This window comes from Plectropomus leopardus, chromosome 7, assembly GCF_008729295.1.
Source record: "Plectropomus leopardus isolate mb chromosome 7, YSFRI_Pleo_2.0, whole genome shotgun sequence".
Taxonomy (NCBI): domain Eukaryota; kingdom Metazoa; phylum Chordata; class Actinopteri; order Perciformes; family Serranidae; genus Plectropomus; species Plectropomus leopardus.
Window position 1 is genome coordinate 24,119,323 of NC_056469.1, and position 22,130 is coordinate 24,141,452.

Consider the following 22,130-nt stretch of genomic DNA (forward strand, 5'->3'; position numbering starts at 1 on the left):
GGATTACAAAGATTAGGATAACATTGTCTCTCTCATGTACACACACACACACTCACACACACACACACACTATGTAAAAGTTTTGTAAGGAAGGTTTATGTTACAAAACACCAGAACTCCACAACTCTTCAAAATAGCAAATATTATTTGCTCTTAAACACATGCGGATATGCATGTGTAGTATATGTATATACTGTTTGTATGTATGTGTGTATGTATGTCATTGGTGGTCTAGTTACTGTGTGAAACAGGTGTTAATTTCACTGGTGTCAACACCTGCATTGTACTGCACCAGTTGTAGTGAATTCAGAGCTCCTGAACCAAAGCAGGCACAATTTAACGCATACTGAAGAGCATAAATGAGGAATGACAAGGTTTGTTATTATACTGATCAAGGGATCAGTTATTATCCTAGACATTCGTCTTATTCATTTGGGTTTATGTTGGCATTTTCTCTTGAAATTGCCATTAAGTGTATAATCCAAAAGTAATTACCTCTCTATGAAGTAGTTTGTGGTGGGGTCCACCTTTCCTGCACTGTTTTACGATTATCTGAATTCTCAGGGGATTCACAAGAAACCATGCACATTCAGCTTTTGGTGATTTTCTCAGTAATAAAAGTTCCCCAGTTTGCCATATGAAGGCAGAAATAATTTTGTATATTTTGCAGCTGGGTGTCCTTATAGTTTATTGTGTGAGGAAAAAAAGACATCAAACTTCCATACAGCACTTGAATATATTCATTTACAGAATTAAAGCCAATATAGACATATATCAAATACACAGACACACAAGAAAGAAAATATATCCAAATCAGCTTAATGAAATTTACCACGGAAAGCACATTAGATAACACTGCATTCAAGGATATTTTTAACATGTAAATATGCTGCATAAATGTAAAAAATAAGTAAAGACAGTTGCTGTTCTCCCTTGCAGTAGAGGAGCCTATTTGCATTCAGTTCACTGGTTATATTTGGTGGGAAAGCTCAAAAGTGCCCACATCATTACATTTGATTTTTATTTTCATCTGCAACATTCAAAAGCCCATTTACATTCATGCCAAATTCTTTCACTCGCTCTCTCTTTATCTCTATCAATCCCTCTCTTCCCCTTCCTGTCACTCCCCCTCTCTCTCTCTGTCTTTCTTTCTTTCTTTCTATCTGTCCTTTCTTCGATCCGTCTTTCATGTCACTCCATTAGCAGGGGTTGCAGAGGGGGAGCTGATGGCTTCTCTCTCCGGCGTCCTTGCTGCGGTTTTGCTGCAGCTGCTGGGCTGCGATAAAGAGAGGAAAGACGAGAAGTTTTCACACTAATTATTACACAATAATGAAGCACTTGGTAAAAGGCACAGTGAAAATGAAGGTCAAACAGTCATTAATATAAAGTGAAAAGAGTCTATTAGAAAGCATCTGTAAAGTGAACAGAGATTACTGGAGAGGGGATAAAGAAATTTCTTTTACTAGATAGAAATGAGTTAAGAACATTTACCGGTTACACTGGCAGTACTTTTTGGGCATCGGTGGCTGCCGGCCATTCTTCATGGTTTCAAATTTCCTCTGTAGCAGAAAAAAAACACTTTTTTTTGTTTGCCTCAACAGTCTTCATCACACCTACTAATTTTAATATGAGCAGTAAGATTTCCCTGGCTGATTTTATAAACTAACCTTCCTTCTTTTGATTTTCTTGCACAAGATGATGACAAACACCATCAGGAGGACCACAACAACGCAGCCTCCTCCAATTGCAGCCCACATCCACCAGCTGAGCCCCAGCAGCTGACCAGCTTTAGGTGGAGAGTGAGTAACACCTAGTTGAGAAAACATGAAAACAGACCATGGCAGAAAGCGTGAAACCAAAGACACATCCAGTGGTATTTATTAATACGCGCTCAGTGGCTTTACACAAACACAAGCACAAGCAGTGCGTACAGCTGGGACAGGAAGGCTTACGGCTGCCGTCCTTTGGGTTTTTGATTGAGGACGGTGTAGTTGTTTGCGGCTCTGAAACAAAAACATATTGCTTTGGTCAGTGGCCATACAGGTAGATTTTGTTGTTTCATAAGCACAGATCTTGGTTAAAGTGTCCTACCTTGAACTTTAATTTCTAGTCTCTGACTATACTCCTCCCCGTCTTGAGAGAACATGCAAGTCCAGATTCCTGCATGAGAGCGCGCTACAGGTTTAAGTTCAACAGTCTGTGACCCTGCATGTGGGCTTCCATCTGGCCTCTGCCACTTCACTGGAGAGTCCGGAGGGTCCAGACCTCTTACTTGACACTGGAGCGTGACCTCGCTGCCCAGCGGGATCTCTTTAGAGGGCCTGGCAAAGACTGACACAGAGCGGGACAACAGACGGGGGCGAGGATACAGTGAGAATCATAAAGAGAGAGGGGAGGCTGTGCTGGACGAAGGACTTCATCCAGATCATTAGGAACACGCTCATGACATGATGGGAAATGAAAATGTATCGTTGTACTTATCGCTGTACAAAATGGTCACAGCTTTACAGGCTGGAAAATCTGGATTTTAAATCATGAAATGAAAGGGGTACATCGATTTTACACATGAAGGTCGGTTTAATCATCACAAGAAATGCTGTTCAGCTTGTGAAAATAGTTGTAGAGCGGGGAGCTTTATAAAGTTTTAAAATTTTCCATGATGATGTTATCTCAGCCTGGGCTCAGACAACTTTTTCTTTCAAATCAGGAGGCCGGTGTTAGAATCTGGAGGACGGGAGTTTAAAAGATATGAAAGTTTACCAGTAAGGGAGGGTCAAATGAAAGACATTATAAAGTTATATCACAGAAATTTTGCAATGTAGTTAATGTGGCGCTTGAGCCATATTATTTCAGCTTCTGCTGCTTTGATATATTTTCCTTTTTTTTTTTTTTTTAAATCGGTCTCCTGCAAATCCCCCAAAATTCATAAAGATGCAATAACGCACTGCTGGAACACCCCTTTAAGGGTCTTTTATCTTACACATGTATGTGTACATAATCTTTAACATTAAACACAATATTTGCCAACAGAAGCTCAGTTTAGGGGCACTTAGCTTGGGAACCAGAGGGCCACCGGTTCAAGTCCCCGTATCGGCCATGTATGGAGTGTGGACTGGCAAGACCTGGGCACTGCCAAGGTGCCTTTAAGCAAGGCAGCTAACCCCCAAACTGCTCCAGGGGCATCATAAAAAAGGGGTTTTGCAAAGAGGTACATTACAACCGTGCATTGCCTGACTGTGTGGACTAACAAAGAAAATTAAAATTTTAGATTGTTTTGTGCATATACTGAAGGTTTTTCTTTAAATACAATACAATGAGTGTCACAAAAAAAGTATTTAAAATTGGGGCATGTTAAATTTTGGCAGCAATTTAGAATCCTGATTGTACTGATGAAGTAAACCCCACTCACTCTGTATACCATGCAATGCAAAGTATGTTTCTGCTCACCTGAAAACACGAGGAGTCTGTGTTCATACTCTTTCCCATCTACCAAACAAGTGAATTTTCCCCCATCTTGTTCCTTCACTCTAGAGATCTCCAGGTTTATGTCGGACCTCAAGCTTGACCTTTCTGCAAGATCTGTTTTGTCTAAAGCAGAAAATTGATGCAAATAACAATGTTTTAAAAACAGTGTCTTGTGTTGTTGATGATATCACCCATTTTATTTTTTAAAATAGTTGTCTGTACCTTTTGAAGGGAGTCTTTGGATTTTTAAAAGTCTAATAATCCGGATATTTTCACGTTGCCACTCCAGGGAGGAAGCGAATTTATTGACGCCACACTTGATGGTGGTTTTGCTCCCTGGTTTTGTGAGGATCACACTGCCTGAAGCAAAGAGTGCCCTCAGCACTGAAAAGAAAGGGTCACATTAATGAAGCACATATCACTGATATATTTACAGGAGAATACCACAACTCTGCATATTACTACAAGAACAAACAGATGTTACTGCCATATATTCTATTACTTCACATAAGAGACTCAAACAGTGAAAATAAAGTCAAAGGATAATTTATCAGGTTAAATTTAAGGAGTAAAACACAACTGCAATTATTTTTTAAAGTAGTTTAAGAAACTCACAAAACATAACAGGACTTCTTTAAATCAGGTAACTCATTTCTTTATCATAACGGATTATTTACAATAAATTAAGTATTTCCACTCACCGAACCCAAACCACAAGATTGTCTTCATTGTGAATGTTGGATCTGAAGGGAATTAGCAGAAATTAGCACAAATGTACTTTTTAGATAAACACATTTAACAAAACAAATAAAAACAGGTTGGAGATACCACAAACAGCTTCTGTTTAGATGAGCACTTCACCAAAATGCATGTGATCCCTAACCACCGAGCTACTGTTGCTCTCTACTTCCTTCCTCTCTCTATCGCTGCTATCAAAAATGTAAAACTTGCTCATGTAACCTTGTATAAAAAAATGAAACAAACGTCAGTGGGAAAATTCCAGCATATGTTTTGGCTCTTTTGCATTTAATTATCAGGCTCAGTCAGGCATTTAAAGATGCTTGGCTGTAGACCAAATGTATCTGATCATACTCCTGAAATGAAAAGTTTGTTAAAAATTATTTTGTTGTGAAGTTTTCTTAATAAAGCAACCAAATAAAATGAATTTACATGAAACTTCTGACAAGCTGTTCATCACTATTTGCCGCAGTGTTCGAATGTATTTCAAGATTTTGAAGGGTAGCAGAGTTCAATTTAGCGAGCTGATTTTTAAACAATTTTTCATGTTAAGACCAGTAATCATATCTTTGCAAACAAGTTATTTTGAATAACCAGAATAATTATGATCTGACCAGATAATTTATACTTATCAGAATTCATCAAAAATGTCCAATTTGACATGTCAACATATTTCACCGCAGTAACCAAAAAATAGTTATAAATTATGGATAATTTAAGGCCTTAAAATCAGCGTAACCTTGAAATACATCCTAGACGCTCTGAGGCAAGGTTACGCACATTTTGCCTCTTCACATTTGGTTAGGAAGCATTTCATCGAAACTCCTACACTGAGATTTAAAAACATAACGTATTAATAATGAAGAGAGACAATAGCAACCTACAAAACCTTAAAAAAATATTAGTTTCGAATTGTTTCATTCGTCATTACGTTTGAACTACATTACGGAAGAAAAGGAAAAAAAAATGGTTTCAGAACGGTCAAATTACATCAATAATTTTGTTTTACAATATAAAACTTGATTTCATAATCTATGAAAGGATCTTACCTTAATTTTGAAGCAGTGCGGTGTCTTTTGTGCTTTTATTGAAGGTCAAAATATTTGCTCATCCTCTCTGTGCTTCACTTCATCGAAAACAAGAGCGCAAGGATGCCAAAACTGTAGAAGGCGGAAGACATCTGAAAAGACGCGTGCACTTTGGAAAGTTGTAGGCCGTTGCAAACCCAGAGCTCTTTGTGGGTTTGTTCTTCATGTCTGCACTTTCTCGCAAACTAGGCCTGGGATTCTGTACACAGTGACATTTTCACATAAAGCTAAAAAAAAGTTCTGTGCAGTTGCTTAAAAACACGAATAACCTAAACAACACAACCATGAATTGTATCAAAATCTCGCAATCTGTAGGATTGTGCCAAGTCATGAACACCAAGTAAATAAAAGATGATAAGCCGATTGTAGCGGAAAAGTTTAGTATAAAAAAAAAAAAAAAAAGGCAGAGTGACAGAAAGACAATTCTTTATTCGTCACAGCAGAAGTAACAAAGGATTTGTTTGCAAAATAAAAACAAAATAAAACAAAAATCACCCAGATATCACCCTCACCAATCTTTCGAGAAAAAAACGAGCTGGTTTGGTGTTTTGACTTCTTTTTTTATTTCCTTTTTGTAACACATATTTGAGTTGTTTTTTTCTTTGACCCTCTTAGCGTGGATGTTTAACTTTTTTTTGTTTGTTTCCTACTTCCTCACTGAAACAGGCAGAGGAGGAGCTGGCGCCAAGCTGAACTGGTGACACCGAGCTATAACCGTCCAATAAAAGAAGAGAGGGCTGGAAGCAACATATTTCGATGGGGAGTGGCAGTGACTACTGATGGCAGTGGGAATCAATAGTCAGGACATGGATAAAGGTAGTTGCGCAAACGTATTAATAAAGAGTGAATGGACTGAGCGAACAAAGTTCCTTTGAACGTTCGGGGCCTGTTTCATGAAGCAGGTTTTCTGAATTATCTGGATACAATTGCTGAGTAAACCTGGAGCGGCCGTTTTAAACAGTTTTCAGATGGTGTTACTCAGCAAAGATATCCAGGTAACAAACTGAATCTGCTTTTCTGAACAGGCCTGTGGTTTGTAATCAATGGATCAAAAGGAAAAACCTCCCCCCAACACATTATCTGTACATTTGCACCAATTCATTTAACTGTGTATATAAGCAATCTGAGGGATGTATTTACACTGTCGTCAGCTGTGAGGCGTGCCGGGCAATTGTAAGAGCTTGGTGGGGTGCGACTATGAATGTTGTCTTGTGTGTTTGTGTTAGCGTCCACATTACTCCTCTTTCATCCCGAATGTACCGCCCCTCTGTCTCATTCAGCCACTCTCCGGTAGAAGTAGAGGTATCCCAGGTCTTTGGGAGGTTTCTCTGAGGCGCACACCTTCTGGTCGTTGAAGATGACCCACCTGTGAAACACAGAGATCACTCAGTTCAGAGAGAGAGCTACTTGATAACAGAGTTAAGTTATAGATTTGATTATTTGTATACGAAAGAGTGGCTTTGTCAATCAGCTGGTCTTATTTGACAACTTGAAAAGAGTATTCAGAAGAGAGAAGATTTCAAGGTGTGTCTGGGGGCATGAGGGTGGGCAACAGGGAGTGCAGGACAGCCTGTCTGTGCAGCGTCTATGAACAGGACAAATCTCACTGTATTGTCCCTTGTAGTCAAGACGGTGGCAAAGATAACAAAAACAGGGACTAACTCATCTTATATCGTCCCTAGTTTTAATGGATTATAACGTTTCGGGTATAGAATTTATCTACAGATGCTCCACATCAATGGATGTCAGTTTTTAAACCATGGCGAAGGCTGAAATGTTGACTGATGCTGCCTAAAATGCTTGATGGGGTATCTATACGCAAGCCTTTGCTTGATAAGACACCCTGTAATTTATTGATAAATTTTAACCCCCCAAGGTCTATTTATTATTTTCATCAGTCTTCTTTTATTTAGCTCCTTGACACAGAAATGGGTTAGAACAATGCCACAGTGTTTTTGTTTTGTTTTTGTTTTTAAACACAATGGCATTAGACTGGTAATTGGTTTCGGCAAGTTCAGGTATCAGAATTGGTATCACAAAGGAAAAAACGGTATTGGAACATCTCTAACTAAGAGGAGTGAGGAGTCAGCAGTGAATGACAGTATAAAACAGTCAATGAAATTTGACTTTTTTAAAATAATGTGTTAATCACTGCAACCACGAAAGGCCGTTAAGCATACCGCCATAAATTTGGGGCTAAATATTAAGCTGATGGGTCCAGTAGTATATGAGATTAGCTGCAGAGAGACAGATACATACACTCACACAAACACATTATCCCTTCATGGCTTACGCCTGGCAGAGATAATAAAATCTCTACCACTTGGGTTTAAGAGACACCTGCTTTTCTGGAATGAACATCATCATATTAGAACACATAATGATCATGATTTAAACAATCGAATCATTTATTTGTTTTAAGACGCATTCAATATTATAGGTGGGATCACCAGTAATATCAAAATTTTGAATAAATGTGTTATGTTTTTGAGGGGAAATAAATCATTTAAAGCTCAGGTCTATGACAGTTTAATAGTTTGTACTGTGATCAAATCGGCAGCAAATATTGTTCGAGCAGACCTGGAGTATGGTGCCCCCTGCTGAGGCACCAGAGAACCAGCTGCTTCATTACATTAAAATATGTTTTTAAAGAAATTAAAGTATAAATGATACAAAACATAAAACTTCTGAGACTGTAACTCTTAGTTTTGTTGTTTCTTTCAGAACAAGGGATGCGCATGAAATTACACATCTGACGCTAATTTTTCTTTCAGGATCTGAGACTTGCAATCTTTTCTGAACAGCTCTGACTTTCAACTGACGAGGCTTTGAAACAGCAAAATATCACTAAAAAGTAGAAACACAAATGCAAAAACACTTACTGCTGATCCTTCTTAATGTGGCAGACGTAGTGGCCGCACATTGTACTTGTCCCCATGTGACTGATGAGCGCAAACAGCTCATACTCTGGATAAAGGAAAAAATGCGTATTATATAGATTATAACAAATAAAATGCAATTATTCTGGCTGAGAGAACACAATTCTAAATAAAAAGCCTGGCTCAAGTCTTAAATTAAAGATGGTGATGTTGCTGCGGTGTACACGTTATGCTTCTAAACACATCTCTGTAACCAGTTTCATCCTGCTCCTCAGGACTTACTGCCTGGTCCGTCTCTGACTCGAGGCCCAGGCGGAGGATCCCTGCCCCCCTCGCTCTCTGCGGCTGAGCGACCGCCCTCAGACACATCCATGGACTCCAGGTCATCCAGGTGGGAGAAGATCCAGTCCACTGCCCGGTCAAGGACATTACTCTGCGAAATAAACACCAATTAAAAGAGACATTATTAGAGAGTATCAACAAATTGAGTTTTTGGTCAAACACAAGCTTTGCAGTGAGTTTGTTTTAATTTTACAGTACAAGCACAATATTTAAACAAGTTAAAGGACCAAAAACAACTGATTTCTTCACGGGTTAACGATCAGGTTATAGTAGCAAATTATACAAATGGCTGGTTCAAGTTTACTTCTATAAAAGGTGCCAAATATTTGATAAAATCATAATAATATAACTGTTATAATGCAGAAAGTGTTTTCTTCACAAAAGGAGACTGACACTGTAACTAATGAAAACAGAAAAAAGCTTTGCTTACCTCGATCATCTGGAGTAGAGGTTTGAGGGTCACGCAGAGTGGTACCTGCAGCTCTTTGCCTAACTAGTTCACTTTTATAAAAGTGACCTGCCGCCAAATAAGTGGCAAAAAATATTTGAAATGTAAATCTTGACCTGCGCTTATTTTGGAAAAAAATGTTAAACTAACTCTTACTGACCTTTCAAAAAAAATCCGTAGCTGCTTCAGTAAAAGCCAGACCAATATTTGTTCGTTTCCCGGTGTTTCCAGTTTTCTTTGCTACTCTCATTTATCAGCAGTGTATCGTCTTGTGACACATTGTACTCAGTTATTTAAACACAAATATTTTCCAGCTGTTTCATCACACATGACAAAACCTTGATGGCTGATGTAAATTATTTTGTCACAACCACATACAGTAAATAAAACCAGTCTCTTATCAGTGATACTGACAGCTTAGTGCAACTTAAAACAAAATCCTGCTACTCATTTTTGATGAGGACTTAAGCTCAACCACTGTAAGAGTCTCCAGGAATGATGAAACTTGGCAACATTACTGTTTAAGTAAAAGGGAGCAGCTGTGCCTGCGTTGGCTCAGTTCTACTTTTAGAATAGGGGCATATGAAATTAGTCAAATCCCCATTTCTAACTGGAAGGAGTTTGAATCTAACCGTGGCTCGGAGTGCTTTGGTTGCCTGGTCTCGGCTGAAGCCCATGGAGACGATGGTTGCCAGGTGCTCCTCGGAGAGGCTCTCTGTGGGTGTGGTCCCGGCACCGGAGCTGCAGCCTGGCAACACCAGGGGGGCTGCGAAGTCTGCAGCCAATAAGAAGGAGACGATTAGCTAGAGTTAGAGCAGCATTCACACTGATTGGTGACTTGCTTTCTGCTAAATTTCCACAGCTCTGCACACCTGGGTCATCCATATGGCCCATGATCCAATTCATGGCAGCGTCGATTCCAGTGTTGCCAGTATAGTACACGGCTTTCCTGCAGGCCTCCAGTGGGAATCCCATTTCACATAACTGGGACACAGTGGAGTCATCGAGGACTGGGGCTGAATGTGTTCATAGGCAAAAGTTAGATGTACTTTAAGGATTTCAGTTTGTTTTCTGATATTCAATTTTTGTGGAAACACTGATTAATAACAACAACAAAAAAGAAAGCTTGTTATATTTGTGCCCTGAGCACTTTCTTCCAAAATAATAAAAAATTATACATAGAAATGTCAGCCCATATACACCAACAAGAAGCCATTAAGAAATTACTTTAACTTAAAAATTTAAATTAATTCACATTAAGCAAAAGTAAACAAATAATAAGGCAACTGAAGGACGCAAGGGAACAGAAAAGGAAGAAAAGAAGAAAAGGAGGAAACAAGGGCGGACAAATAAGAGCGCCACAGAGGGAGAGGGAAAAGAGCAGAAACGACAGACAGACTAACACAGCAGTGGGGAGTAGAGAGAGTCGTCCTCCTCGTTGCCATGGTAACCCAGGATACCTTTAACCTCCACATCGGGGGTCATGAGTGGGGGCGGGGCCACCTCTGGTAGAAGCTCCTCCCCCGGCTGCTGGCCGGTTGCACGTAAAGCGCTCAGGTCCAGAGTGTCGGGAACGTCGATGCTAACATCTGCACAGAGGACAATTAAACCCATCAAACCACTTAAGTCCAAACTTTCTTTTCAAATCTTAAAATTTTAGAAATAATACTGTAAAAAGTGAAGGCAAAACTGTTTAATTGTTATTATGTGCTGTGTTGCTCCTCAGCCTTTGTGTCCTCCTCACTCTTGAGCTATTTGCTGGTGTATCACAGTCCATCTGTGGGTACAGAAAAGCTGAGGAGCTGTACTTCCACTTGTGTGTCAGGACCGTAGAAATAGAACTAGAGTAGAACGGACATTTCCATTCATATCCACACAGCAGGATAGTAAGAGCAGCAGCTGTTACCTTTGCATTGTTATAACAGGCTTACTTCTGTATTGGGGCTGGTACGATATCAGATTTTCACTACACGAAAGATTTCACAATAACGATATTATTGCGATATTTATTTTAGGCTTGTTCACTGTATGTTTTCTCTCTTTTTTGGCAAATGAATTACACTCAAAAGACAAGAGTAGGGATGTTAAGAAAGTCTGTAATCATAACTGTACAAAATCAAACAGAAAGAACAATTACATTCATTGTTTGATTTCATTCATTGATTGTGAAAAGGCAACCAGATGGCATCTTTTTTACCTCTTTGTTTCTACCTGTAACTATGTGCCAAGAAGCTCTGTAAAGGAGAGCTGCCTTTTTTTGTTCCCTTCTCTTGTCTCATGTTTGTTTTGTATTGAAAGGGAGTTCAAATTAGGATGCTAACTTTTCTTTTGGATTGTTTATTTAGTTCTTGTGATTTTTTTTCTCGTTAGGGCTGGTTGGTTTGTTACTTTGGTAAGGGCCAGTTCAAATTCAGTTTCTATTTCTGTCCCCAAGACCAGCTTGGAGTCGTGACCCATTCAGATGCAACAGTTTAGAAATCCACAGTTGCACTTGTTTTGATTTCCCCAGAGACAGAAAAACAAAGATGTTTTTTTACTCCAGCAAACAACAAAAAAGGGACTTTTTAAACAGTGGAAAAGCTGTTTGTTGGCTACGCAAATCTGTCATTTAAATTTCATGTGTGTCCACACACTGCTATTTGTTTAAGCAGGACGTAATCAGAGCATGTAAATCACAGTCCAATCATTTATCAGAGATAAAAGAGAAACTGACACTTAGATTTTGTCTGTATTAACTGGAGGTAATACATTTCCCACTTACCAAACTTTTCTTTAGGTCTAATGTTGCTCATTTTAGTTTGACCATTTGAAGTTTAACACCAACTAGTTAGGAACAAGTATTTTGCCTGTGGCCAGGCCAGCTTGTATAAAATATATTGATCTTTTTCAAACAATAATTTAATATTTTCTTACCAAGTTTCTTGGGCACCCAGTCAAGGCCAAAGGTGAACTTCTTAATCTGGATGACCAGGTGGTCGGGGAAAGAGGCAAAGCGGGTCGTTCTGACAAAGGAGACAAAAGCTGATATTAATAAATACATCTCAAAATTTGTTTCATCACTTCAGTACGTGTGGCTGTTTCTCTTCATACTTGGTAGCAGTAGTCTTGGACTGTACGGCTGAGCTCCAGAAATCTGTGAGGATCTCTGGTTCACTGAGGGCCGCCATGCAAGCTGTGAAGGGGATTTGTGCACGCACTGTAGGGGCTGATGAGTCCCCCTCCTCACGCCGCCGCTCTGCCTCCTGAAGCTCTTCTGTATGAGAAACATGTACACGGCTTAGAAACAACTTGTCTAATAAAGGATACACAAAATTGGCTTTATTTGCCAATACGGTTTGGCCTTGTTCACATGACAATAGGTTTTTTTTTTTGTTCTTCTAAAATGTGATATTACAAAGTTACACTGCCAACCACTTGTCTGGCATGCATACTACAGTGTTTTCGATTGTTTATGCGGATCCTTGTGCATGTGGATCGTTTTTACAGTACTGTCATATGAACACAGATTTTTTTGAACCGCAAAGGAAAGACTTTTACATTTTTAGCAGGGCTGTTCCTTTCTAAACATGGCCTAAAATAGGTAAAACAAAAGTAACTCTGATCATGTCATCGACTCAACTGCATAGATTTTGCAACACTAAATCTTGAGAGTACCCATTTTTTAAGATATTCAAAACCAGAAGGACATGTAACACTTCAAATAGTCACAAACATGCCTATTGAAGCTAATAAACAAACAACTGATTCTGGTTTTGCAGTGACATTATTCATTGTTTTACACACTGCTCTTCTCTTAAAGGTCAGTCTGTTGAGAATATGACCTTGTGGACGTGGTAAATGTATCAGGCTTTTCTAGTCATTCAAACACTCAAAGCACTTTCATACTACTCGTCACATTCACCCAAGGATTCTTCAACACGAACCAGGGATCTAACGGCTGACCTTATAATTAGTGGTTGACCAACTCTACCTCCTGAGCCACAGCTGTGTTGTGACTTTTCAAAGCATAACCAATGACAAGACAGCAGTTTGTAATATCACTGACAAACTAACTGAGCTAACATGTGCCATATTGATATTGACAAAAGTTTAAACGTTTCTATTTGTATCTGTGATCAAAGCAGTTTAGAGCTAGCTGAAGAGGGTCGCAGATTATCCAGTGGACTTTAAGAGGTTTTCTACATACACAGAACTTCTATTAATGAACTGCTTCACAGCGTAACTGGCAACTAGATCAAGGTCTAATTGACTGCATTTATGTGTAAAAATGTGTAGCCCGCCAAGCTAGTAAAAGGAACTTGGAGTGGGGATCCATTTTTAATTGAAGCTTTCCAGTATTCGTTGACAGCTGAAGGCTACACTGTGGCCTCTGCAGTGTGATTTGCACCCCTCTGGAAGCAGAGCTAACACTGCTAATCGTGTGTAGAACAGCATACAGAGTTTGACACTGTATACCCCCCCACCTGTGTTGGTAGCCTGGTCCATCGGCACAGGCAGCTGGACGATGTAATCCACCCGCTGTGTGTACTTGGCTTTCTGTGATTGCTGACACACAATCCTCTCCTCAACCAGGAACCTGAAGGCTTCAGACGGGTTGGACCCAGAGCGACAGTTCCTCTGTGGGGCAAAATAATTAATAATATAAGAGAAAAGCTGGGGACCAAAAGGAGAAGCAGAGTGAAAGTGTTACTTTACCTCCACCATGTTAATGAAGTGCAACAAAAACTCCTGAGCATCCTGTTGTCGATTGGTGGAGAACTCCGGGTGGCCCCGCCCAACAAGTGCTTTGAACATTCGTGGTGCTATACCGATTTGGTCTCCCTGCAAACAAAGAACAGTGGGACTTGTCAACAGTGGGGGCTAATATTAGGAAGCCCACTTTCTCACTTATTTCTGAGAGTAAATCCCACATGTGTCATGGATATCTGTTAAAACTAAGATGTGTAAATCCTCTGTGACTGATTGTTTCCTCTTACCCTGGGTTCAGATGCACCGTTTTCATCTCCAGGGTCTGGTGCTGGTTTGGAATACTCTCCTGACAACAGACCGTAGCCGAGCTTGGCTCTGTGATCAACAAACAAAGCCGACATCACTGCACATCCAACAATATACCAGAGTCTCACACAGGAGGAGGATTTGGATATAGGCCTAGATGTATTTTTGGCTTTCAAATAACATGGTGGAATGGCTAATCAGGGAGAGGACTTTCTCATCTCTGGCGGGTATAAAAAAGTTTTTGTACAGCAACAGAAGTAGAGAGTGCTTGAATTAGGCCACAGACACATCAAATCTGGCTAATTTCAATCAAGTGACAAAAAGATTATAGTAAAAAATATAATCTGATCTTTTTTTCCAGACAGTTTTGTGATTTAAAAAATGAGCAAGGTTTCATGTTGGTTTTCACAAGGAGAGGCTCTGTCAGTTTACATGGTAAACAGTAAATATATAGCATAGAGCTAAAATGACAAGAGACCAGGTGTCAGTATAGTTTAGAAAACCCCACATTAAAAACAAAAATCACATTTAAATACGGAGCTGCCTGGAAAGGAATCTGTAATCAGCTTGTGGCTGACAGCTGGCACCCTATAAGTATGTTTGTGTGTATTTATGTGGATGGTTTCTTTCATCTACTGTGATTATGATGCAACAAAACCAAATGGGAAAGAAGACAGGGTGCATGTGTGTGGAAATTATAATCAAAAATTTTATCAAAAACTGTCCTTTGCTTTCCTGACGTACCACTGAGGGTGCTTCTTGGCATCTAATGGTAATACAAGAGCTTGTCAAAGAAAATGACCAGACAAGAGGCGATGACACTCACACTTGGGTTTTGAAGTCCTGGGTAGGGTCGCTTGGGGCTTCATCGATGATCTTGTCGATGTTAGACACATACCTGAAAGGCAAGAATAGAAGGATATGAAACAAATTCTTAACTTTCAGTATCTTACAGAAATGAACAGTGCAAAAAGAGACACTTTTCAGTTGCCTGGGTTCAGACCACAAAATGTACCCCTTCCAACGTGTTTACCTATTTGTCTCGCAATGTGACATGTAACAGCAGTTTCACAGTTGAAATAAAAAACGACCAGTGAGCGCCATAGAGGGAACAAACCATTAGCCAATCGGTGCCACCAGAGAGACTTTGACAAGCAGTGAGATGGAACCAATGAGAAGTCATGCTGCAATCCATTGCAAGTCCGAAACTGATCATTCGAATCGGCATTGCCAACTCCCGATCTAAATCTGTCCAGTTGCATCTGTTCAGGGGGAACATGGGCACCTGCAGCAAGCTGATGTTTGTATGTTCACTCTCTGTGCTTCACAGCATCTTTAGAGGACCTCCATAAATTACCACAGCGCCATGAGCAACAAAAAATGGTGAATAAAATGCGTCAAATGTCATTCTGTCATTAAAATAACAAACAACAGTTCAAAATTGTGCAAACAGGTGCCATGCGTAATAGAGTGAACTACAACCAATATTATTAAGTTGTAGAATTTTGTGTGAGTTTGTTTTTTGTGGATAAATATGAAGATACGCAAAGACTTATAAGACAAGCCCAAATCAAGTGGTGACCAAAACGTTGTTACAACACATTTCACAACAGAAAACCCGATATAAACCACTACATGAAGTAAGGTGTGATCATGTTGACAAACTTGTGCAAAATCCAATTTGGAATAACAACTTGAATGACCGTTCCATTGCACTTTTCCTTGTCGGAGGTCATATTTTTCATGTATTGCAGCATACAAACTAGAATGGACAACTATGGACAAGATAAACGCTGCTATCAGGGCTGCTCTAAATCCAAATGTCTTCTCAATATTAGCCAACATCTTAGTTTGTTTTACTTTGCTTCACTCCACTCCTACAACCCCAGCAAAACAGGTATGTTGGCATGGCTACGCATCAGTGTGGACTTAAAATGACTTTAGATTCAGGTGGGTATGTGGGTCTCTACTGATTGGCTCCCCCAAGGAAATCGGATAGAGGGAAGATGGAAATGGAGTGTTGACATTTCTGTCATTCTGTATTTCAGCTCTACTGCTGTAACAGCCAACTTGATAGCAATATTTTCATTGCAGTCTGTAACAAGAACACATGGTCAACATAACAACTAGGAGGAACAGGAGGAGGGGCTATGAGTAAAAGAGGGTACTGACTTGCTCTGGAAGTCTGGAACAGTGAAGAGCACTTGCATGACAGAGTTGAGGTAGCAGCTGTTGCCCAGATTCTTCATGCCGGTCAAACCGGGGCCGAACAGGGGCCTTAGAGTAGTCCCTGACTCCTGAATCACCTCCCACTCCCCCACACGCTGATTCACGGCAATCTCCAGCTCTGTCATTGTCCGCTCGGTCTGAAAGAAGAGAGGTCAAAATGAAAAAAGACAGGAATACCTGGAAGAAGAAATCGTGTCTCTGAATGGGACATTCTTGGCTAAATAAAGTATAAATAACTAAAAGAGGCAGGCTAAAAGCACACTCTGTTCTGTGCAGCAGCTTTCATTTATAATGGAAAGTTTTGAGAATGAGCGCAAAATTAGCCCATACAAAGTACAGTAATGACAGCAAGCAGACGAGGAAGAATCAGAATACATCATCACAGCAGTAAGTGCTGCACTTTGTCTTCTGCTCCATTGTAACACAATTCCTCCACCCCCCCGTCTGTGCAAAATCATTATGTGTGTGCAGCAATACATTAGCGAAACAAGAAACAACATTTCAGTGCACAGTGAGAGGTGCAGATATCTTAGACGTTGACAACTGTGTAGTCTGCACTTTGCATGAGAAAAGATGCAGGCGGCAAAATTAATGTCAGCGGGGAATCAGTGAAGAAACAGGTGAGGAGGAAAGTAGGCGTATATGATAATGGCTGAGCCATAAAAACAAAATCCCACTGTATTATTATTGTCCATCAGTAATGATACTATAATCCTTTGATATGTTATATAAACATATACAAAAGTATCAGTTAACAGTGTGCTGATGAGAAAAAAAACTGAGAAGGAGGACCAGAGAGCAAATTATTCAATAATATGAGTTTTCCTGTGGTATTCATTTTCCACTCTCTTACACTGTAGCTCAATTTTAGACCCCTTAGTAATACCATGTAATCAATGGCTGCTCTATGAGGGAGCCATAACGGTCTGGATGTCTGCCAACAGAAGGAAAAAAAATCCAGTATCTCTTACTAAATTTGTAACACTTCATTCGTAAAGCAGAGAGTTGAGCAATACTCCTGTCTACGAGAACTTGATCCAGTGTTTGGTTAGGTTTGGTTTGGTTTTATTTCAAAGATGTAAAGATAAATGATACAAGAATGAAAAATACAGCTAAATAAAAAATTATACAAAACAAGAAGCACACAAAAGATTCTCAAACACAATTTACATAGTACGGTTTACACGTCCGAAAAGTGTTGAACATAGCAAACCAGTGGGGAAAACAGGCAGATTTGACATTTGCAATTATCAATGAAAGAAAAACAAAAGAAAAATAACAGGTCTGCTTCCAATGAAAACAGCAGAAACACAATGCTTACCTTCTCCATGGTCATCATGTCGATGCCAAAGTGAGACAGGTGCTCTGGCAACTTGGAATCCAGTACCATGTCATCCTCATCATAGGAATACACATCTGGAAATACACAACAGAGGCAGCAATTAAGGCTGACAAGACTTAAGCAGACAGTGTGTTGTTAGCGATAGCATTGAAGAGTGAAGCCCCTATCAGCATGTAAATGGATTAAAGTGACATTTGCAGGTACCTACCATTTAATGTCCTGCAGCTGAGCAGCTAATTACCTATTTAGCCTGCAAATTATGTAAGCAGTGATTTTTTCCTTGGTGAATGTTTGATCAGTGGCTGGTTCAACAAGCTGAGGTGCAGGACAACATATGTTCATGTTTTAATACCCCTTCCCACAAAAATTAGCACATGCATGCAATTTTTCATACACTGTTACATCCCCTAAATATAGGCAACTGACTGCACTCCTGCTGCCAGTGAACATACTGCTGCAGCACATGAGTCTGCCTTTCCGTCAGTTTTTGTCTGTGTATGTGTGTGAGTTGTTTTGTTGGTGTATCCGTGCGACGTCACTAACAGGCAAAAAAACAGGTAAACAGGAGACGACAGCAGGAACAGAGGTCTTTAAAAACTTTTCAGGAGTTTCTTTCTCTATATATATCTCTTAATTATTCAGTCTCTCTCTCAAACTCAGTGAAGATGTATTTGGATCAGTGTTTTAGCGCTGCTTAGGAGGAGACGAACGCTAATTAGTGACATTGCGTCATTGCATTTCGCCAGTTAAGGAGCTGAAATTACCGCTATTACGCAGGTGTTGTGTTCCCAACAATGCCAATAGGAGCCGGAGGTGATAAATACCCATGTCTGCTGCAGAGTCATTTGACCTGGGTGTGAATGTTGATTAAATGCATTCTCATTGCATTAAAAAGCCAGATGTTAGTGGGTGTTAGCATTTTTTTTGTGCAGTGGGAATGAGGCTAAAGTAGATAAGAAGAAGACTATGAAAAAACTAATGTGGGTTGTTCAAAGTCTGTGGCTCTTGTGCTGTGTAGCAAGCTGCTGTCATAATATAACCGAATGTATAGAAACCAGTTCTACATAGCCTTAAAAAAAACAGCTATTTAATTCAAGCTGGACATTTTTCATCCAGCCATCTGCTTACCTGCTCCATCAGGAGTGATGGTACCAAGTTTGACAGCAAGTGGGTATCCTGTCTCCTGGAAGTGGAGAAGAGCATGGTTGTTGCCCCCGGAGCCATCGAAATACCTGCGACCACACAGCACTTTGCCGTCCGTCAGGTTCATCCAAAGATTTTCCTGGAGGTCACAAACCTCACATCGCCAGCCACTAGGAATTAGAACAGACAAGCAACCCAAACTCTCCAATAAATAAATGTGTTCTGAAACAAACACTTGACACTTGCACTGCCCTTGTAGGCTTTGAGTAATAAAACTGATCTCTGTTCTAAATTTATTATCAGAGACACAAAAGCGATAATGAACCGCTACAATAATGGATCCATGGATCCTAAATTCAAAAGCATTATTGCCAGGACATTTTTGCATTTGCAGTTTTGCACATTCTTTCATCATTTTAGAGCAAAATATAAGAGAAGCTTTGTCTATGAAGTCACTAATCTAAGAGAAACACCATGGAAGGTTTATTCAAGAGACAGCAGCGACATGTCTCACCTGGGAGGGATCTTGAGTCCGTTGTCAAGCTGTTTAAGGTCAGCGGCATGCTTCGACTCCTGTCTCACCTCTCCATCCCACTGTTGAACTTGTAAGGCATGAGAAACTGAGTCGGCTGCCATTATACCCGCCATTGACAGGGATACCTTGATGGACAGCAAATACATCAAACAAATTAGGCCTGACTAACAGCTCATAATTAAACTTCTAAACTACTTCATCCCCAAAGAATGTACTATCCAGATGTCCCTGTATATGAAATATACAGTAAGTACAAGGGCTGGACCTGAATATGCGGCTATTCAAATATTTGTTAATTGGGTAGGTATTTGTTTTTCACTTTATGGATTCATATATATATATATATCTTAAATCCTGTATTTGTTAATTCTGCACAGCCTTGTAATTTCAGCAAATCACTTCAACCCCATGCACAAACTGACCAAAGCTTCAAGTATTTGCTGTTGATCAATGCCAAAGCTCCGAAGCCCTAGATATTGTTTGACGACTGACTAATTAAAGATCTGTAAAAGCTGCCAATGTTTGAAGAAAGCCCTGTATTACTGAGAGCAATCAATTTTTTCACGTTATGGCAATGTGATATTTGATACTGTAAAAGCTGCACCAGTGTCAGTTCTAATATCGTAGGGTAGTATATTGCAATTGTGACAGAAGCTTAACAGAATGATAACATTTCTCTTGCCAGAATACACACAATAAACTCACTCGTTCTTTCACAACATCAGGCATGGTAGCAAGGTCCTCTGATGTCACCTCCTGTCTGTCAGGTAAAATGACCACCTTGACATCCTCCTCATACTGCTCCTGCTCTACATCGAAACCTCCTTCAATCCCTGGACAGATGAGAAACACAAGGGGAGGTAGACACAAATCGGCCTCAAAAGGGGACGCATTATAGCTGTGTTTGCATAAACAACCTCTCACCTATAGCCAATCTGGTGGGTTTTTTCTTAGGTGGGTGTCCAGATCCAGAGTTGTTGTCATCCTCCTTCTGGGGGAATAACACAGGATATTAGTAAGTGTTGAGATGAGATCATTTGCCATGTTGAGAAATGGTGCGGGTAAGTATGTGTGCATGTGAAATTGACTTCAGTCGCAAGGAAAATAAATCATATAGTTGAAAACAGTGTCCACCTTAGCCTTGCGAGTCCGGGTGATGTGGAAGTAAGCCCTCTGGCCAGTCCGGGCATGGTGTCTTTCCACATACTGACTCCCAAAGCCAAGGAAACTGTTCATGCACACATACAGGCCTCCTTCAGTTTCCTGTAATGAAGACACAGATTATGTTAAATGCTACAACCAGTCTTTATCTCTCTCCATTGTGACACAACATTGGGAAGTTAAAATTGAAGGCAGTGTTGATGTCTCAACTATGTCACATCATCAGTTTCAACTAGCTCTCCAGTCATCCTGCTAACGGTTGCAATTCAGCTAAACACGGGCTCAATTTTATCTAAATCGACGAAAAACGTCAACCTAAATACTAAAATACCCTAGGCTATGATATTTTAGAGAGCAAGAACATTCATCTCACAGTTATGACCATAAACGACTGAGTATGCTTGCTAGTTGGTTTGACAGCATACTCAGTTACACTGACACAGCTAGCTAACAAGCCGGAGCAGCTAAGTTTCCATTACAGTGCATTATTAGCTTAGCTTGACGCTAGCTTGCTAGTTAGTTGAACCGGGAATATCCAGGAAGCCAGCGTGTAAAAGTAGAAAAGCACTGACAAAACATTACATGGCACATGCAGAGGAGAGAGTGGGAGTGAACGAGACATTAAAAAAACTATTTATTGGCTGACGGCTGGATTTGCAAAGGGAAGATGGCTCACCGGCGAGGAAAATGACAAGGCGCATTCGTCTTTGTGGACACGGTCCCCGGGCTTCGGAACCCGAATTGTGGACAAAACCGACATCAAAACCTCACCAACATCCGCCATGACGAGCTTGCTAGTTCCGCCGTTCAGTGGGACACTTGCTCCTCTGAGTTTGGACCCCCAGCCTCTTAATTCCCCGGCTCGGAAGAGTGCCCGTTGTCTAGCCCGTCTTCTGCTGTCTGTCTTTGGCTGAATGAATCATGAGATGCTGCCTTGTGTTGAGGGAAGGCCGAGCGCACTCAGTTGCCCGCACGCCGAGGGGCTTCGGCTCGTTACCGTAATACGTCGATTATCGGAACCCGCTGTGATTTTGCAGGCAGAAAAATTACGTTTACTGTATAGACCAGGGGTCGGCAAAAAGAGCCATTTCTGGCCCAAAACAAACAAAAAAAAATCTGTCTGGAGCCGCAGGTAACACAACACATAGTCAAACTAGCCTATCAATATTATTAATGGGTATATATGAGCATTCATTAATATGTTTTACCACTATTTATTATTTTTTGTTAGATTAACTTTGCAGTGTTGGTGGTAAAAATTAAAAGATCTATTCATGCATTGTTATTATTATTATTATTATTATTATTATTATTATTATTATTATTATTATTATTATTTATTATTATTATATGCATTATTAACTTCTCCATTTTCCTCTGAGACTTCTCTTATCTTGGATTTGGAATCCATAGTTAGTCAAGCTTTTTTGATTCAGGAGCGTCCACCGCTTTTGAAATTTGGCAAAATTAAGCAGAAAAGGCATCCAGGCCACAAAAATATGATGCATATTTTAGTTAATGAAATGCTAATACATTTTCATTCTGTGTACAGGCTAAATATTTTTGCAATTGAAAAATTGAATGAAAACTTTTTAAAAATAATCGCCATTCATTTCCATTTAATTTTTAGTCAGAGCCACAGGAGCCACAGGAGAGGAGCTAAAGAGCCGCATGTGGCTCTAGAGCCAAAGGTTGCCTACCCCTGGTATAGACTATATAGATTATATGTATATATATATATATATATATATAACATTGTCAATAT

At 39.9% G+C, this 22,130-nt stretch overlaps 2 protein-coding genes across 4 annotated transcripts; both read right to left on the bottom strand.

The window, feature by feature from the left end:
- Nucleotides 1-662: 662 nt before the first annotated feature.
- cd4-2.2 (CD4-2 molecule, tandem duplicate 2) lies at nucleotides 663-5,898 on the bottom strand. 2 transcript variants are annotated; one of them, XM_042489402.1, is made up of 9 exons: nucleotides 5,253-5,898; nucleotides 4,167-4,208; nucleotides 3,688-3,849; nucleotides 3,448-3,588; nucleotides 2,092-2,331; nucleotides 1,953-2,003; nucleotides 1,668-1,810; nucleotides 1,492-1,559; nucleotides 663-1,276 (listed from the first exon to the last, which is right to left on the bottom strand). In XM_042489402.1, the coding sequence occupies exons 2-9, from the start codon at nucleotides 4,192-4,194 to the stop codon at nucleotides 1,192-1,194; spliced, it is 918 nt and encodes a 305-aa protein (XP_042345336.1). In that variant the 5' UTR covers nucleotides 4,195-4,208; nucleotides 5,253-5,898; the 3' UTR covers nucleotides 663-1,191. The 2 variants fall into 2 exon arrangements, with proteins under 2 accessions (XP_042345336.1, XP_042345335.1); XM_042489401.1 differs by having other exon boundaries at nucleotides 1,932-2,003.
- On the bottom strand, nucleotides 5,896-21,336 carry usp5 (ubiquitin specific peptidase 5 (isopeptidase T)). 2 transcript variants are annotated; one of them, XM_042489317.1, is made up of 20 exons: nucleotides 21,042-21,336; nucleotides 20,339-20,467; nucleotides 20,129-20,195; nucleotides 19,910-20,037; nucleotides 19,184-19,329; nucleotides 18,655-18,839; nucleotides 17,506-17,600; nucleotides 16,128-16,321; nucleotides 14,782-14,853; nucleotides 13,937-14,024; nucleotides 13,656-13,781; nucleotides 13,424-13,577; nucleotides 12,051-12,213; nucleotides 11,874-11,962; nucleotides 10,364-10,549; nucleotides 9,833-9,976; nucleotides 9,593-9,735; nucleotides 8,453-8,603; nucleotides 8,174-8,258; nucleotides 5,896-6,657 (listed from the first exon to the last, which is right to left on the bottom strand). In XM_042489317.1, exons 1-20 carry the CDS (start codon nucleotides 21,147-21,149, stop codon nucleotides 6,564-6,566), a joined length of 2,547 nt encoding a protein of 848 aa, XP_042345251.1. In that variant the 5' UTR covers nucleotides 21,150-21,336; the 3' UTR covers nucleotides 5,896-6,563. The 2 variants fall into 2 exon arrangements, with proteins under 2 accessions (XP_042345251.1, XP_042345252.1); XM_042489318.1 differs by having other exon boundaries at nucleotides 10,421-10,549; nucleotides 21,042-21,335.
- Between the last annotated feature and the right edge of the window lie 794 nt (nucleotides 21,337-22,130).

What these genes read in the sequence shown, in the direction of transcription:
- usp5 (XM_042489317.1), bottom strand. Translation starts at nt 21,149, where the DNA reads ATGGCGGATGTTGGTGAGGTTTTGATGTCGGTTTTGTCCACAATTCGG. An exon ending in CTGATGTTGTGAAAGAACGA is followed by an intron (nt 19,330 to 19,909) that starts GTGAGTTTATTG and finishes CTGTCCATCAAG; the next exon opens with GTATCCCTGTCAATGGCGGG. An exon ending in GGACCAGGCTACCAACACAG is followed by an intron (nt 12,214 to 13,423) that starts GTGGGGGGGTAT and finishes TTTCTCATACAG; the next exon opens with AAGAGCTTCAGGAGGCAGAG.
- cd4-2.2 (XM_042489401.1), bottom strand. Translation starts at nt 4,194, where the DNA reads ATGAAGACAATCTTGTGGTTTGGGTTCG. An exon ending in CCAAAGACTCCCTTCAAAAG is followed by an intron (nt 3,589 to 3,687) that starts GTACAGACAACT and finishes TTTCTGCTTTAG; the next exon opens with ACAAAACAGATCTTGCAGAA. An exon ending in AGAAAATCAAAAGAAGGAAG is followed by an intron (nt 1,560 to 1,667) that starts GTTAGTTTATAA and finishes TTTCTGCTACAG; the next exon opens with AGGAAATTTGAAACCATGAA.